The sequence below is a fragment of the Eschscholzia californica genome, unplaced genomic scaffold, assembly GCF_041429995.1.
Source record: "Eschscholzia californica isolate CP2 unplaced genomic scaffold, dmEscCali1.0.p SCAF_3, whole genome shotgun sequence".
Classification (NCBI taxonomy): Eukaryota; Viridiplantae; Streptophyta; class Magnoliopsida; order Ranunculales; family Papaveraceae; genus Eschscholzia; species Eschscholzia californica.
In genome coordinates this window covers 2,729,192-2,745,252 of record NW_028238420.1, presented here as the reverse complement: position 1 = coordinate 2,745,252, position 16,061 = coordinate 2,729,192, and the positions used below count along the sequence as shown (strand labels likewise).

General features: G+C 35.6%; 2 protein-coding genes across 2 annotated transcripts; one reads left to right on the top strand and one right to left on the bottom strand.

Moving 5' to 3' along the window:
* The first annotated feature begins 269 nt into the window (after window positions 1–269).
* DEG1 (DegP protease 1) lies at window positions 270–4,858 on the top strand. Its single transcript, XM_086665367.1, has 8 exons — window positions 270–822; window positions 912–1,034; window positions 2,378–2,549; window positions 3,088–3,125; window positions 3,305–3,503; window positions 3,633–3,785; window positions 3,902–4,036; window positions 4,629–4,858. The coding sequence occupies exons 1-8, from the start codon at window positions 389–391 to the stop codon at window positions 4,704–4,706; spliced, it is 1,332 nt and encodes a 443-aa protein (XP_086521493.1). The 5' UTR covers window positions 270–388; the 3' UTR covers window positions 4,707–4,858.
* A 58-nt stretch (window positions 4,859–4,916) lies between these two features.
* On the bottom strand, window positions 4,917–9,697 carry LOC147547668 (carbonic anhydrase 2-like). Its single transcript, XM_086665368.1, has 9 exons — window positions 9,554–9,697; window positions 9,053–9,120; window positions 8,601–8,744; window positions 7,567–7,615; window positions 7,089–7,205; window positions 6,910–6,963; window positions 5,842–5,927; window positions 5,473–5,581; window positions 4,917–5,271 (listed from the first exon to the last, which is right to left on the bottom strand). The coding sequence occupies exons 2-9, from the start codon at window positions 9,103–9,105 to the stop codon at window positions 5,116–5,118; spliced, it is 768 nt and encodes a 255-aa protein (XP_086521494.1). The 5' UTR covers window positions 9,106–9,120; window positions 9,554–9,697; the 3' UTR covers window positions 4,917–5,115.
* Between the last annotated feature and the right edge of the window lie 6,364 nt (window positions 9,698–16,061).

The following is a 16,061-nucleotide window of genomic DNA, read 5'->3' as shown; positions in this document are numbered from 1 at the left end:
GAGAAAGAAAGTGAATGTGCAGTGAAGAGAGAAATAACGTGATTTGCACGGGATTTGTGCAAAGGGTATTTCTTGTAATTTCGTAAAACCTAAAGACTAAAATCGTAATTTTACCCCACCCCCTGACCATTGGACCTGCCCCTTGTTTTTATCTTGCAGTGGACCTGCATCTTGTTTTGGGTCAAGGATTGGGCCTTTCCTCTAGAAATTACTCCGTATAGAAGTTGGTAGAAGTCATTCAATAGTTTCTTTTTTTTGGGGGTCAAATTAATTTGTTAATAATTGTGGTCATAATTTAAGCATACAGTCACAGTCAAAACTCAAAAAGAAAGTCACTCAAAATCCAATCACATTTTCTTTTTCAGTAGCTCTCTGAGGCAGTGAGAAAATGGCAGCAACAGCAGCTACTTACTCACTCATTCCCTCATCATCTCTCCTCCCCAAATTACTCCACCACCGATCTCCAACCAAACCTCCATCTCACAACCCTAAAAACCCTAATTTCTCTTCCATCTCTCTTCTCCAATCTTGTTTATTTCCAACCAAAAATCTCAAAATTAACTCCATTATTAACAACAACAACAACACTAAACCACTTCCATCTCTAATAACCAAATTCTTCCTCAACAAGAATTTGGATTCATTCTTCGTTCTCTGTACTTCTCTTGCTCTTTCTTTCTCTCTCTACGTCTCTGATATTGATTCTGCATCTGCTTTCGTCGTTACTTCTCCTCGGAAATTACAGACCGATGAACTAGCTACTGTTCGTCTTTTTCAAGAAAATACTCCTTCTGTTGTTTATATCACTAATCTTGCTGTCAGGTATCTCTAAATTCTTCTTTATTATCATAATTTGACTCATTGGTGTTTGATTTAGGGTTTTGAATTTGATTGATTGGTGTTTGATTTAGGCAGGACGCATTTACTTTAGATGTATTGGAAGTTCCTCAAGGATCTGGATCGGGTTTCGTTTGGGATAAAGAAGGTCATATTGTTACCAATTATCATGTTATTCGTGGTGCTAGTGATCTCAGGTTTGTTATTCTCTTTTAGATTATTGAAAAACTTGTCAAAAATCATGATTTATTATTAAACTCGTAGTTATCGAGTACTTCTTATACTTTGATGATCCAATTCTATATGTGAGTAGTTTGATGATGTTTGGAACTCTTGAGAAATCCCTGTAATCTAGTTCTTCGTACGTAGTGAAAATCATCATGTCATTGTGTGATGAAGAGTGTCTTGAATATGGGTCGATATCAAACCCAAAGTGTGACTCTCAAAACTATTTAATTCGCCCCCGGTCAAAAGTTTTGGGCTGGCCCATGTACGTTGTGTTTGCCGTGGTCTTACTCTTACAAAGGGTGGTTATCAATGTAGGGAGAATCCTTTCCGGTTTTTGGTTTTCGGGAGGGTTTGTGGAGGCGCAAAGTGATAGGGTTTGCTTATATGTGTAAAAAATCTTGAGAAACTTATGTAATCTTATTCTTCATACATAATGAAAATTATCGTGCCATTAATCTTCACGGAGTAGGTTTTCCGACCGAAAAGTTTTGGCTTTCAGTTTTGGAAGAGTATGGGGTTGGTTTGTTATACAGTTTGAAACTCCTGAGAAATATCTGTAATCTTGTTTTTCGTACATAGTGAAACTAATCGTGTTATCATGAGATGAGGAGTGTCTTGAATATGGGTCGAGATCAAACCTAAAGTGCAATTCCAAAAACTGTTTACTTCGCCCTTGGTCCGAAGGATGGGTATCAATGTAAGAGGAATCCTTCCGATGTTTGTTTTGGGGAGAGCCCGTGGATGCGCCAGGGCTGGTCTTGCCACCTACGAGGCCCAAAGCCAATTATAATTTTGGGTATTCTAAAAAAAAAAAAAATTCGGGCCCTTAACCATTCCTTATATTGGTTTACAAAAAATTATAGAGAAAAATGGACTTGTGGGGAGTCGAACGTTGGTCAGTTGGGTTGAAAGATGTGTATGGACCTATTAAAGAAGTAACAAAATATCACAACTCAATCAGGGGGCCCTTTAAAATTGGAGACCCTTGGTGGCTTTGGGCCTGGGCCGGCCTTGGGAGGCGCAAATTAGTTCGGGTTAGTGGGTTACGTATTCAGACAATCCTGAGAAATCTCCGTAATCTTGTTCTTCAAACATAGTGAAACTCATCGTGTAATTTTTAGCCACGGAGTAGGTTTTACGACTGAACCACGTAAAACTGTGTGTTCTTTTGTGATTGTTTATTTTGGTTGTTGCTTTTGTACTACTATTGTTTTTCTTCAGCAACTCCTATTAATCAAATAACAAGCATTTTTGTAAAAAAGAAGAAGAAAGAAAACTGGGATCAAATCTGAAATGCATTTCATATGTTTAGGGTTACTCTTGCTGATCAATCAACATATGAAGCAAAAGTTGTTGGGTTTGATCAAGATAAGGACGTTGCTGTTTTGAGTGTTGATGCGCCAAAAGATAAGTTGAGACCTGTACCTGTTGGTGTTTCTGCAGACTTGCTTGTTGGGCAGAAAGTATATGCCATTGGAAATCCTGTGAGTACTAATCTACCATTTTCCACAAAATCATATATTTGTTCAAGTACTATAACTCACATTTAACGTATTAAATTATTAATCACAATATGTAGTGATGTATGTCAATCATTTAGTTTAGACGAGCTTGGAAGTTTAAACTAATGACGGGGTAGAGTTGTGACAATAACATCAGCTTTCAGTTAATCGAGTATTATGAGTTACGGCATCTGTAAATTTTTTTGATTTGGCCTACGTTTAGACAAATTTTCCGATACACTGCCAAGTAAAGCAAGCATATGCAAGAACACTGCGATAAGTGCGTTTTTAAAAGCGTTCACTCTTTGACTAGCAATCATAAAGATGACAAGACTCAAGAGTGATGTTGGAGTCGACATATATTTTGTGTATTTTAAGGCTGCCAAACAGTGTATATGTGCAATTATACGTGGATGATGCCAACGGTTGCATTTGTTTATCCGTCCATTTCTTGAATATCAACTATGACAAAAAAAAATTCTTCTGTTAATGTCTGATTGTTCTTAATTACATTTTGCAGTTTGGGCTTGACCATACACTTACAACTGGTGTAATCAGGTAAGGAAGCTTTCTACTTCGTGATATCCAAAACTCCACCGAAACTTCCGTAATTTATACATTTCCTGAATCACCTCATGGCTCTATCCTTTAATAAACTTCCTGGAATTCCAAATATCATCTAGACACGTTGATTTTTTTTTTTGAATTTATTGACGTAATCTTTGTGTTATACATAGTGGACTTCGAAGAGAAATTAGTTCTGCTGCCACTGGTCGTCCTATTCAGGATGTTATACAGACAGATGCAGCCATAAACCCTGGTAACAGTGGAGGCCCACTACTCGATAGTTCAGGAAGCTTAATTGGAATAAACACTGCAATTTATTCTCCATCTGGTGCATCCTCTGGTGTCGGATTTTCAATTCCAGTTGACACTGTAAGTTGTACTTTTCATTACAATCATAAATTACTCGGATATGCGATTTCTATATGAAACGAGATTATTTTCGTGCAATAGTTCTTATAAACTACTTAATAATATTCGCTTTTTTCCTCTCTTGCCCAGGTTGGTGGAATCGTCGACCAGTTGGTAAAGTTTGGTAAAGTCACGAGACCTATATTAGGAATCAAGTTTGCACCTGATCAGTCCGTGGAGCAACTCGGCGTGAGTGGGGTACTTGTTTTAGATGCCCCAGCAAATGGTCCTGCTGGCAAAGCGGTATTCAATTTTCTTTTTCTGTTAGGATATTAGTACATAGATTTTGTCTATCGCTAATCTTTTGAGTTTTCAGCGACTTGGTTTGTAGGTTAACTGATCTGTATCTATTTTTGTAGGGTTTGAAAGCGACGAAACGAGATACGTATGGAAGACTTATTTTAGGAGACATCATAACATCTGTGAATGGGACAAAGGTTGCTAATGGAAGCGATTTGTACAGAATTCTTGACCAATGTAAAGTCGGTGAAGAGGTACGCCCTTCTCTAATCTCTCTCTTATTGTTGGTGGACCTATGCGCAAGTGTGTCCCCAAGTACGGGTTGGAAGTTTAGCTCAAGAGGCCGATACCCATATTCAGGATGCCCAAAAGCCGATACCCTTATACAGGACACCTGAGAGGCCGATACCCTTGTTAGGGACGAGAAGCCCGAGAAGCGATGCCCTTGTCCAGGACGGAACATCCGAGAGGCCGATACCCTTATCCTGGACGGGACACCAGAGAGGCCGATTTCTTGTCCAGGACGGGACGCCCGAGAAGCTGATACACCCTTATCCAGGACGCATGAACCATAAATTGGCACCTAAGCCTGACTGGCCTGTCAAATTAGTTGGACTATGGGCAACAAAGAAAAGAGGCTTATTCGAACATGTTGCCCGAGCATATAGCCCTGCCGGGAAACCCTAGTGTTGAGCTTTTGGAGCCCAGAAAGTCCGGCCTGAGGCCTTATGTGCTCATGGATACCCGACCCAATTACCACCCTATCTACAAGCTACATATCAGTTGTTCTTTCCAAATTTTGAATGATGATTATCGAAATAGATATTGTTGTGTGATGAAATTCAGGTTAGCGTGGAGGTTTTGCGAGGCGACCACAAAGAGAAAATCCCAGTAATTCTCGAACCAAAACCTGACGAATCTTAAACTTATACTTAAGAATTAAGAACCAGGGGAACTCCTGTTGTATGATCCGTTTGAAAGGTGTATATCTGTCACTGTTTGTTGTATGCTATAATTGAATGTATTGAACTAGTGATTGAAGAAAAAGAAAAAAAGAAGACGGTATTCATTGTACATATACTAAGCTCAATTATTGTTCTTCTGATGTTCTGTGATTATAAATAACAAGAGATATTTTTGAGCAAACAAAAGGGGAAACTGATCATCCCATTGATTTTATTTTTATTTAATTAACTTCAAAACAGTTCATACATCAAAAGCACAACAGAATACATCATCATGACATACATATAGAATGATAATTCAGCAGAAAATCTGAAAATATTGGCACTCAGTCAGACTCAAGCAGATGGTGAGATCAAGACGTTGTTATTCATACAGGTGTGATGCTGAAATCCAACTCCCACAGCTCGAAAGCTCCTTTGACAAAATCATAGTGACCGCCTTTTAATGCTAATTGTTTGTTCACAACTGCATTTCTTACAAACGGGTACGTTAATAGGTTTCCTAGTGATATGTTCACGGCCTCCTGCATTTTACCAATATTTCAAAAATATATCATGTTTCATATACATTATGTTATATACCTCATATGATGTAGGAAATGTCTTTGTGGTATCAAACATAAAAGAGAAATCAAAATAAAGAAGAGATAAAAAGTGTAATTTAAAAGAGATAATATAGGTTTTGACATAATAAAAAATGATAAATTGAGGGAAGAGAAAGTTACCCTTTCACATTTGGTGCACAAGTCATGAAGTTCATCTTCATCAGCACCTTCCTCCTGCACCTTGGATTTGGCTGCTGCACCAATTTTGACCCAGTCTTCCAGAAAATGTCTGCAATTTATTTTATTTTATTTTTCATCCAATCCAATTAAACCTTAAACAAATTTGAATTTATTCTGTAAATAATTAAAAAAAAATTGTCGGTGAGGGTTTGACTTCTTATTATTGTCAGATGTCAAATTAATTAATCTGACTCATTAACATCATAGATTAGTATTAATTCTAATGTAATTATGTAAGCTAGAGGAGCAGAAGATTAGTTCAAGCATAAAACGAAACAGATTGAAGAAGATAAGAGAGAGAGAGCTTACGTAGAGGTTGGTCCAGTGTCCGGAAAAGTGAGGAGTCCCTTTATCCCACCACAACAACTGTGCCCAATGACTACAATATTCTCCACCTGTTGTTGTTGGCATATCTCTTTTGTTATAGTGACTTCAATTATTTAACATATTCATTCATTCATGGAATAGGAAAATTGTAGTAAACAAAAGTGGTTGTGTTAATTCATTTAAGTATTTCCTTATATTTAATATAAGGTTGATACTTGAGTTCAAAACTAATGAACCTTGTTTTGGTGAAGTGTTCCAAGTTTAGGATGAGATTATGAGTTCCCACATGTTCTCCAAGAAACAAGAGTCAGAAAGATCTCAACTCGTCGTCTACGTTTTTTTGAGTATAAACTCGAAGTTTTCAGAATCCTTCCGACTTCTCAATTTACAAAATGACTTGGACCCAATGTTAAATCTACAAAGAAATGGTCTAATAGTGAACATATATAGTATGATATGTCCAAATATCTTCCTAATGTACAAAAATCATACTTGTTTTTTCATAACTTTTGCAGCTGTTATTAATTCTAATTATAGACTTTGAGCTTGATAATCTCCAAACTTAACAACAACTAATAGGTGCATGAAAAGCACCTCTAAAAATGTCCCTAAAAATTTGTTTGGAAAAAGAAGAAACATTAGTAGAAACAAAATAATCAATGACACAAACAAAACCCTGGGTGGAGACAGAATTTCCTAAATAATTGTGTTTGAGTGATTTATCATCTACCATATAAGTTGGATTAGTGGTACAAAGGGTAGTTGGATGAAAAGAAGAACAACTTTAATTTCTTTAATGGTGGGGGCTAGGTCATAGATGAGGTTGATAAGGGAGGATGGTGGTCTGGTCCCAACAACTTTATCTTCATAACTTAGTGGGGGTGTGTCATGTTATTTTATTTGACCATTTTTGGATGAGGAGTAAATCTATTACTAGTATTTTATTTTTGAGGTATTTTAGCACTTCGAGTTAATGGGTGTTTGAAAAGGATTTGCATCACAAACCTAAAACTTTTATAATGTAAATGAGGAAAGGAATTTAATATTGACCTTGAGATGTAAGACTGCATATTCAATTGCTGCTCCAGCTCCTGCATGCCTTGTCTGCATATAGAAAAGGTTAAAGAAAATGCTTTAGTTATTCAAGGATTCTATTGGTACAAATCGATTCCTTAATGAGATTTAAGTAGTTTATTAGTTAAAAATGATACGATTAATTGAAATCAAACCTGATCGTATGGAGGGACCATGTTAGCAATATTCCGAACCACAAAAGCTTCCCCTGGTTGGAAATTAAGGATGTGTGAGGGGCACACTCGAGAATCGGAGCATGCAAACACGAGGAACTGCAAAAAAAAAAAAACTTTGATGTAAACAATCTAAGGAAACATATTTGATTATATCTCTTGGACTTGGTAATGTATACAAAAGTAATAATGATATCATGTCTAACCAAATCCCACCTTATCATATAATCATAAATCCTATCTAAAATTAGAGATGGAAAAAGTTGCATAAGGCAAAAGTATATTCGCCCAATATTATTTTCTTCATCTAAATTCTAATATGAGTATTGTTTACCATTGTCGAGTCAAAATTGATAGGTGTAACTTTTAAGAGTAACCGTGTGAAAATCTCACTGGCTAATAGTCTTCGAATCTTTTTTCCCTATTGCCCAAATAATTAATGAACTAATTATAAAATTACCTTGGGACTCTGACCCTTGGAAAGTTGGCCATAGAGGACTGGATCCTTCCTGACAAAAGTTAAAAAAAGAACAACCCAATTTAGTTGGAATTGTATACTATAAACAAACCTAATTACCCAGACAAAACTGCCAAAACTTTATCATATTGGCAAGGATATTATAATACTTTTATCAGATCAATCACAGCAAACGGGTCAATCCAAGTTTATGTCACCCGAGATGCGTGGATCTAAAAATTTATCCAAGTACTATTTGATCAGTTTCTGAAGCATCTTTAGTCAGAAAAAGCTCAGACCTAACACTGATGCCAATTATGTATAGCCCTAGCAAATTCTTGTTGATAACTACCAAGGATCTAGAGATAACTAAACTTTCTCATTTGGGTCCCCTTAAATCTAGGGCTCAGAATTTCAGATTCCTGCCCTAAATAACACTAGATTTACAAAGAATCCAGCATCAACCCTTCCTTGCAATAGAATTTTACCCAAGGAAAGCTTTATGGAATTTTATAAAGTTTTAATGATTCTAAATCAGCTTCGCTTATAAATCCGTCTTATAGTCCAACCTAACCCTGACGGTGCACGCTTTTTCATACTATACAATGTTATAAAAGTGCGGGAATCATGTCAGACCAACTAACAATTTTATTTTTCGATCAAACTAGACCAGTAATTTATTACTTAAGCAATACTAGAAGAGTTTACAAGTCAAAGTCTACTTCAAACCTTATATAAAATCAACAATCTCTATATCGAGTCAACTTTCTATCTTGAAAGAATTTTTCACAATCCATAGACGACAAATTTCTAATTACGGCGGAGTAGATCTGTTTTAGATACCTGTTCTATCATTTTTTAATACTTCGGTTATTAAGACTATCTAACGTCCAAACAAGTTCAGACTTTTAGTACGATGTTATATCAATAACACGAAACGTCTACAGATCTAAATAACTTGCAAATATGTCGTATTTGTGAATATTTCCATCTAATTGTTTATACGAATAAAATAGTAGTACTCGTTAACTTCTTACTCGTATTTTTCTTTCTTGAAATGGGCAAACCCGGTTTTCAACCTCTCAACCGGGTCAAAATCGAGTTTTCCATTAACTGCTTGCAACTCCGCGGTTATCTGCTCGATCTTAGCCGCAGCAACTGCCTTGAGATTTGTGTTCTCACTTCAAACATAAAAACAAAGATAAAAAATTAGTAAAAAAATAATCAAAACTGAAAGTGGATTTCTTTGATCTTATTGTTCTGACTGACTGTCCAGGTAATAGGAAAAGCTCAAAAAAATAGGGTTTAATGGCGACACGAGTCTAGTACCGTCCCGTCCTTTTAGGTAGACGATAAAACAAAAAGTATGTTATAACGAGAATCTCGTAAAATGCGCCGGAAAATGAAACTTCCGAATTCACGATCGGATTGATGATGATGATAAGATCGAGGAGTTAGATCGATTCATTTTCTTCTTCCTTTTTCTTACCTAAGAAGCTTCTTTAATCCAGCAATGGCTTCTTCGTAATCTGCTTTCGTCATCTTCTCTTTCTCTCTCTCTATACAGTTTCAAAGAAATTAGGTCAAATCATTAAGTTCATTTGTTCGATCGCACAAGATCACTCTAATTTCAGATAAATCAGTTCGAAACAGTTTGTTTCTTCTAATTGCTTCAACGATGATCTCAACAGAAAAAAAGAAACATCAAATTCACAAATTCAAAGAAGATTGATCAGTATAACTTCAATTCAATTCAATCGAGAAAGAAAAAACTGAACCAAATAAGAATCAGAACTTACAAAACTGGATTAGGAAACGAAGATAAGCAAAATCAGAGAGAATTAGAATCAGAATAAAAGATCAGAAGATTTTAAGTTGAAATTATACCGAATTAAAGTCGGATCTAAGATCAAAACTCAAACAGGAAAAATATGAATCTGTAAAGAAAGATACTAGACGAAATAAAACTGGAATTAGAATCTTCACCAACCTTTTTTCTTTTATCCAGATGAATTTGAAAGTACAAACAGGAAACTTGGAAGAAGAAGAAAGAAAGAAAGGGCTCTGAATATAAACTAATCCACTACTATTTGCAGAAAGTGTCTTTATTTATACTAAAAAACTTGCCCAATTTTCTCTTTTCTTTCCTAATTAGTTTGTTTTATTTATGACAAGTGCTTTTGGGGCATCTAGTTTTGGTGGGGGCATCTAGTTTTGGTGGGGGCATATGAAAAATTTTGGATCAATATTATTGGACTCTTTTATAGTAACCTTATTTTAAGATTAGATAATTTTATTTTGGCTTCTAATTTATGACTAACTAACCGTTTTAGCTCATGCATGTGTCTAAAAATTGGTAACCTTAATTTAAGACTTTTTGCAGAAGATGAAAAAGAAGTGAGAGGAAGGTATGAAGTAGAGGAGAAAAGAGATGAAGCAGAATAGAAATTAGGTGGATAAATTTTTTTTATGTATTTACAAGAATACCACAAAAATAAATATGGAAAAGAGTAAGGCTTTCAGTACCAAAACAAAGTGTCAAACATTTATAAGGGTCAAAAAATTCAGAGAAAACGAGAAGATAGTGGCGACGTCGGAGGTGATGTTGTTGAAAATGAAGTTTTTTTTTTTGAATCGAAGCGAAAACAAATTTCATTCATAAGTGGTAAAATCACAAGCTACATGGATGATAATTCTTATTTCTTTGAGAACTAAATGAGAGTTACATACCTTTAAATGTAAAGTGCCCCATGAAGGGATAGAAATTGACAGACACAGACTCAAACAAAAGACCCTAAAGGTCGACAAAAAAGATCCTGAAGATCGAAAATGAAAGATCCTACAGATCGACAAAAAGAAAATTACAACAATAATGTTAAACAAATAAAGAAATACTAGATAATGAAAGGGGATAGAACCACTTAAATGTAATAGAGAACCCCCCATTCGAAATTGCCCACCAATGAACGTGGTGTCGATCAAAGATAACAAATTGCTCCGCCTCAGAGCGATTTGTTCTTGAAATCTAAAACAACTAGGCCTAAATATGATGATGAATATAAACTAATCCACTACTATTTGCAGAAAGTGTCTTTATTTATACTAAAAAACTTGCCCAATTTTCTCTTTTCTTTCCTAATTAGTTTGTTTTATTTATGACAAGTGCTTTTGGGGCATCTAGTTTTGGTGGGGGCATCTAGTTTTGGTGGGGGCATATGAAGAATTTTGGATCAATATTATTGGACTCTTTTATAGTAACCTTATTTTAAGATTAGATAATTTTATTTTGGCTTCTGATTTATGACTAACTAACCGTTTTAGCTCGCCTATGTGTCTAAGAATTGGTAACCTTAATTTAAGACTTTTTGCAGAAGATGAAAAAGAAGTGAGAGGAAGGTATGAAGTAGAGGAGAAAAGAGATGAAGCAGAATAGAAATTAGGTGGATAAAAAAATGTGTGTATTTACAAGAATACCACAAAAATAAATATGGAAAAGAATAAGGCTTTCGATACCAAAACAAAGTGTCAAACATTTATGAGGGTAAAAAAATTCAGAGAAAACGAGAAGATAGTGGCGACGTCGGAGGTGGTGTTGTTGAAAATGAAGCCTTTTTTTTTGAATCTAAGCGAAAACAAATTTCATTCATAAGTGGTAAAATCACAAGTTACATGGATGATAATTCTTATTTCTTTGAGAACTACATTAAATTTACATACCTTTAAATGTAAAGTGCCTAATGAAGGGAAAAAAAATTGACACACGCAGACTCAGACAAAAGACCTTAAAGGTCGACAAAAAAGATCCTGAAGATCGAGAATGAAAGATTCTACAGATCGACAAAAAGAATTACAACACTAATGTTAAACAAATAGAGAACCGCTTAAATATAATAGAGAACCGCCCATTCGAAATTGCCCACCAATGAACGTAGCGCCGATCAAGGATAACAAATTGCTCCGCCTCAGATCGATTTGTTTTTGAAATCTAAAACAACTAGGCCTAAAAATGATGATGAAAATACAACAACAAACTAGGTATTGCAACAAAAAATAGACTAGGTGAATCAAGATAGATAATAATTTGAACATCTTATACTAATAAATGAAAAGATGTATTAACAGATCTATATATATATATATATATATGAGTTAATTCCTATACGGCCCCCTACTTTGTGACCAACTTCCTTTATGGCTCCCTTTTTTTCGTAAATTCAAATATGACCCCCTATTTTCAGGTAAATGTCATTACTATCCTTCTTAATTCTAAATTTAAAACATTAAAAAAAATTATTTCCACCTCACCCCTCTCTCTCTCTCCACCTCATCTCTCCCTACACCTCACCCCTCTCTCTCTCTCTCCAATTCACCTCTCTCTCTCTCTCCAACTCACCTCTCTCTCTCCAACTCACCCCTTTCTTCTCCGGCAAGGTGGTCGGCCGGAAAATTTTTCGGCCGGCCACCTTCAAACCTAAACAAAAAAAAGAAAATTTCTCTCTCCTCTCTCTCTCTAATTTTTTTTTTTTAAACTCTCTACTCTCTCTCTCTCTAAAACTCCGGCGAAGGGAAACCCCCTTCGCCGGAGTTTTAGAGAGAGAGAGAGAGTGGAGAGATTTTAAAAAAAAAATTTAGAGAGAGAGAGGAGAGAGAAATTTTTTTTTTTTTTTCACGTTTGAAGGTGGGCCGGCCGGAAAATTTTCCAGCCGACCACCTTGCCGGAGAAGAAAGGGGTGAGTTGGAGAGAGAGAGGTGAGTTGGAGAGAGAGAGAGGTGAGTTGGAGAGAGAGAGAGGTGAGTTGGAGAGAGAGAGAGGTGAGTTGGAGAGAGAGAGGTGAATTGGAAAAAGAGAAAGAGGGGTGAGGTGTAGGGAGAGATGAGGTGGAGAGAGAGAGAGAGAGAGAGGTGAGGTGGAAATAAATTTTTTTTTTAATGTTTTAAATTTAGAATTAAGAAGGGTATTAATGACATTTACCTGAAAATAGGGGGCCATATTTGAATTTACGAAAAAAAGGGGGTCATAAAGGAAGCTGGTCACAAAGTAGGGGGCCATATAGGAATTAACTTTCTCTCTCTCTCTCTATATATATATATATATATATATATATATATATATATATATATATATATATATATATATATGCAGATCTGGAAGAAAAAATGGTTTCTTTGACTTCCCTTGCTCTTGTTGATCTTCTTTGGCATCTTCTTCTTTGAGTGTTGGCATCAAAGTCGATCTCCTTCCTTACTACTATTTTATTAGACACGAAGAAAGGAATCTGGCGAAGGAAAGACCCTTCGCGGGAGAAGCAATGGAACTCCCTGGTTGTTCTGTGGAAAACGGTTATGGAGAGAGAGGGTCGAGAAAAGTTCTTTCTTTGTTGATCCCTTCCGAGTTAAACTTAGAATGTTGAAAACGAAGTTAAAAGAGTCAAAAACTAACATTGTACTTTACGTATTAAAATAACTCAGTCGGTTCAGTGAGATATAAGTCTGGTAGTTTTTTTTGTAAATATCAAATGTAAATTATCTAATATAGCAGAAACTTTATTTAAAATACAACTCGAAAATGTTAAAGTAATTTTGAAACAATAAAAGTTGTTGTAAGTCATTTAAAATCGAGGAGAGTAAAGAGAGCAGGGAATGAAAGCTAGTATTAAAATAATTTTGCTATGTAACCCTACTGAAGTCTGAAGTTTATTTGGGTTGGAATGATCGGAGTCTTGACATCCCAAGTCCCAACTAAAAGGGTGCTTCTAAAGGCACCGGGGCGAAAGGCTGTTAGCATCCGGAAATTTTATTGACTCTGGTCAATGGCTATTGACATTAGTTCTCTACAAGCACCTGTTTTTAATGTAGGTTTTGATTATTTCCTCCTACTCCTCCTCCTCCACCTAGTAAGAATCCAGCCATTGATTGCAATTGTTTTCTTTACAAAACCTAAATTATGAGAAATAATCCATCAGTTTTAAGAAATGGGTAGGAAGAAAATAGTGAGTTTATGTTTGTTTAGATCTTAATTTCTCTGATAGTTCCACAGTGATGAAGACTTGAAGATGATGATGGTGATTGTTCAAGATGCTCGGTAATGAAGAAACTTTGAGAATTCTTGTGATTTTGATGAGAGAGTAAGTAGTGTTTAGAATAAGAAAGGTGGTTCTGATCCAGCTTGGGTTAGAGGAGGAGGAAACAAACTCTGTTTCAAACTTCAATTCTCCTTCTGTAATTCTATGATAGAAGCATTTAAAGTCAAAGAATTACAACTCCGTTAGGCGGCCATGACACTTCTGCAACTTCAATCAATTAATTCTAACTAAACACAATAAAACTCTCTTTTTCCAACTTTCTCATTATCTCTCTCTAAACTACACAGAAATACAACCCTCTAACTTTCTCTCTCTTTAAGAAACCCCTTGTGAGAACTACTTACTACTACATGGATCAATATTCTTCTGTCTATCCTTTCCTCTCGTTAAGTTAAGATTTTAGAGGTAGATGCTCTCTTCTATCTATACATGTTAAGCTGCATTAGTATCCTACATTTTAAATTAGAGATGGAGGGATTAGGGTTAAGTTGACTTTGACCGGTGCCTACATAGTTCTATGGTGCTAAGAGAGAAAATAGAAGTTGGGTCTAGTGCTAATAGAGATGGATGCTAACAGCCTTTTGGTCCGGTGCCTTTAGAAGCAACCCAACTAAAATTATGATGTCCAAAGCACCGAATTTTACATTTCAGTTGGAGATTTATTAGTGGCTCTCGGATTTATCGGAGGTCAAGTCAAGTATGTAATAGAAACCGGTAGAAGTGGTGGGACCAATTTTGAGTAATCGGAGGGAGGTAAGTGACTCTTCAAACATGGCTAAGGTCTAAATTCAAGAACCAGATCATTTTGGAGTACGTCATCTAGCCGTATAAATTAAAATTAGTATTAAATTCAATCACTCATGGAACGGTTGGGATGTATATTGCCAATTATAGCATTTTATTATTAGGGGTGACCAGCGGTCGATTTTTTCGGTTTTGGTTCGAGCCGGAACCCAACCAATAACTAATAAGTGGTGGTTTGAGTAAATCATCGATCGAAGTCGAGCCGATCATTAGGCCGGCCGACAAGGTTTGGTTTGAGTTCGGTTGAGTTCGGTTGATCGGTTTAACCGAACACAATTTAGAGAAAATGACAAACTAATGTTATTCATTTAATTGGATAGACGGAAAATGAAAATTAAGAGTCCATCGTACTTTTCCACCATTACATATACGGAAAATAAAAATTAAAAACTCATCGTACTTTTCCACCATTAAAAACAAAAAAAGAAGTAAAAGTGCGAATGCAAAATCTATATTTTTAAGTTACTAACTAAGAATGAGTTGTGGTACATAGAACATACGTGAAGAGTTACCTCTAAAAACCTTTCAATCAAGTTGAATAGGTTGTGGTTGACGAAGCCGACAACAACAATTAGGAAGGAGGACAAATTTAGACTTGGAAGATCTGATTATGGTTTTCCTAATTTTTATTTTCCTTATTAACTTTACAAAATGATTATTTCCTCTTTCCAAAGAGTTCGGTCGGTTTCTAGAAACCCAAACCGAGGCCAAACCAAGTCGATTTGGGTTGTTCGGTTTTTCGGCCGAACCGAGTCGAACGGTGATCGGTTCAGTCCAAAAATCGATCGGTGCGGTCCGACTTGATTTGGTTTGGCCGATTGGTTCGGTTTTTGCATTATATGCTAAACCTCTTACCAATTGAATCACAGATTGTTGGCAATTATACCATATTATCTTCTTTTAAGGGTGCTCAAATATTTTGAGTTTTGATTGATATAAAATAGTAAGGATAGATGTGTCTACTCTATATCTATACAAAATCAATTATTTACAACTCAACTATCTCTTTTTCTTTCTTTTTTGATGGACATTTCACACTTGGTGGTCGACTTTTCCTATTTAGGTTTGGTGTAGGCATATATTTGTATCTTCTTCTATCGTTTTAGATATAAAATCTGATTCAAAATTTTGCTCCACGTCTCCTTATTTCCTTGCTAGCTGATGACTTGACTGTTTGACTCATCATATATGTCTTCCACAGATTTCTTTGCTATTCGAAAAGTCAAATTTATTTATAAACTGAAGTTTAATATGCCAGATGAACATGTCAATCACTAAATATGTCTTGTTGTACTTTTCAATAACGAAATATGAAAACATAAAATCTTGCCACAATGATGAAACAACCATGCTCAATAAAAACAATGATTTCATTATCATTATTTTTATTAGAGGCGAACCCAAAATTTAGTGACGGTGGAGTATTATTCCGTTTTATTTAAGGGAAAATTCTATTTAACTAATGGATTAGGTCACATAGTTTGACTAAAAAAAGTGAGATTATTTAACTTGGTCCATGTATTATTGTATATGATGGTGGACTTAATGGCGGGGGTTTAGGTTTTAAAGGGGCAAGCTTCTTAGTAAACCACATTAAACAATTGATCGACT

Excerpts from the sequence above, each read along its gene's own strand:
- DEG1 (XM_086665367.1), top strand. The coding sequence starts at position 389 with ATGGCAGCAACAGCAGCTACTTACTCACTCATTCCCTCATCATCTCTC. Across the intron at positions 1,035-2,377 it reads CGTGGTGCTAGTGATCTCAG|GGTTACTCTTGCTGATCAAT; the intron begins GTTTGTTATTCT and ends TCATATGTTTAG. Across the intron at positions 3,126-3,304 it reads CTTACAACTGGTGTAATCAG|TGGACTTCGAAGAGAAATTA; the intron begins GTAAGGAAGCTT and ends TGTTATACATAG.
- LOC147547668 (XM_086665368.1), bottom strand. The coding sequence starts at position 9,105 with ATGACGAAAGCAGATTACGAAGAAGCCATTGCTGGATTAAAGAAGCTT. Across the intron at positions 7,206-7,566 it reads CCAAGGGTCAGAGTCCCAAG|TTCCTCGTGTTTGCATGCTC; the intron begins GTAATTTTATAA and ends TTTTTTTTGCAG. Across the intron at positions 5,582-5,841 it reads GACACTGGACCAACCTCTAC|ACATTTTCTGGAAGACTGGG; the intron begins GTAAGCTCTCTC and ends AATAAATTGCAG.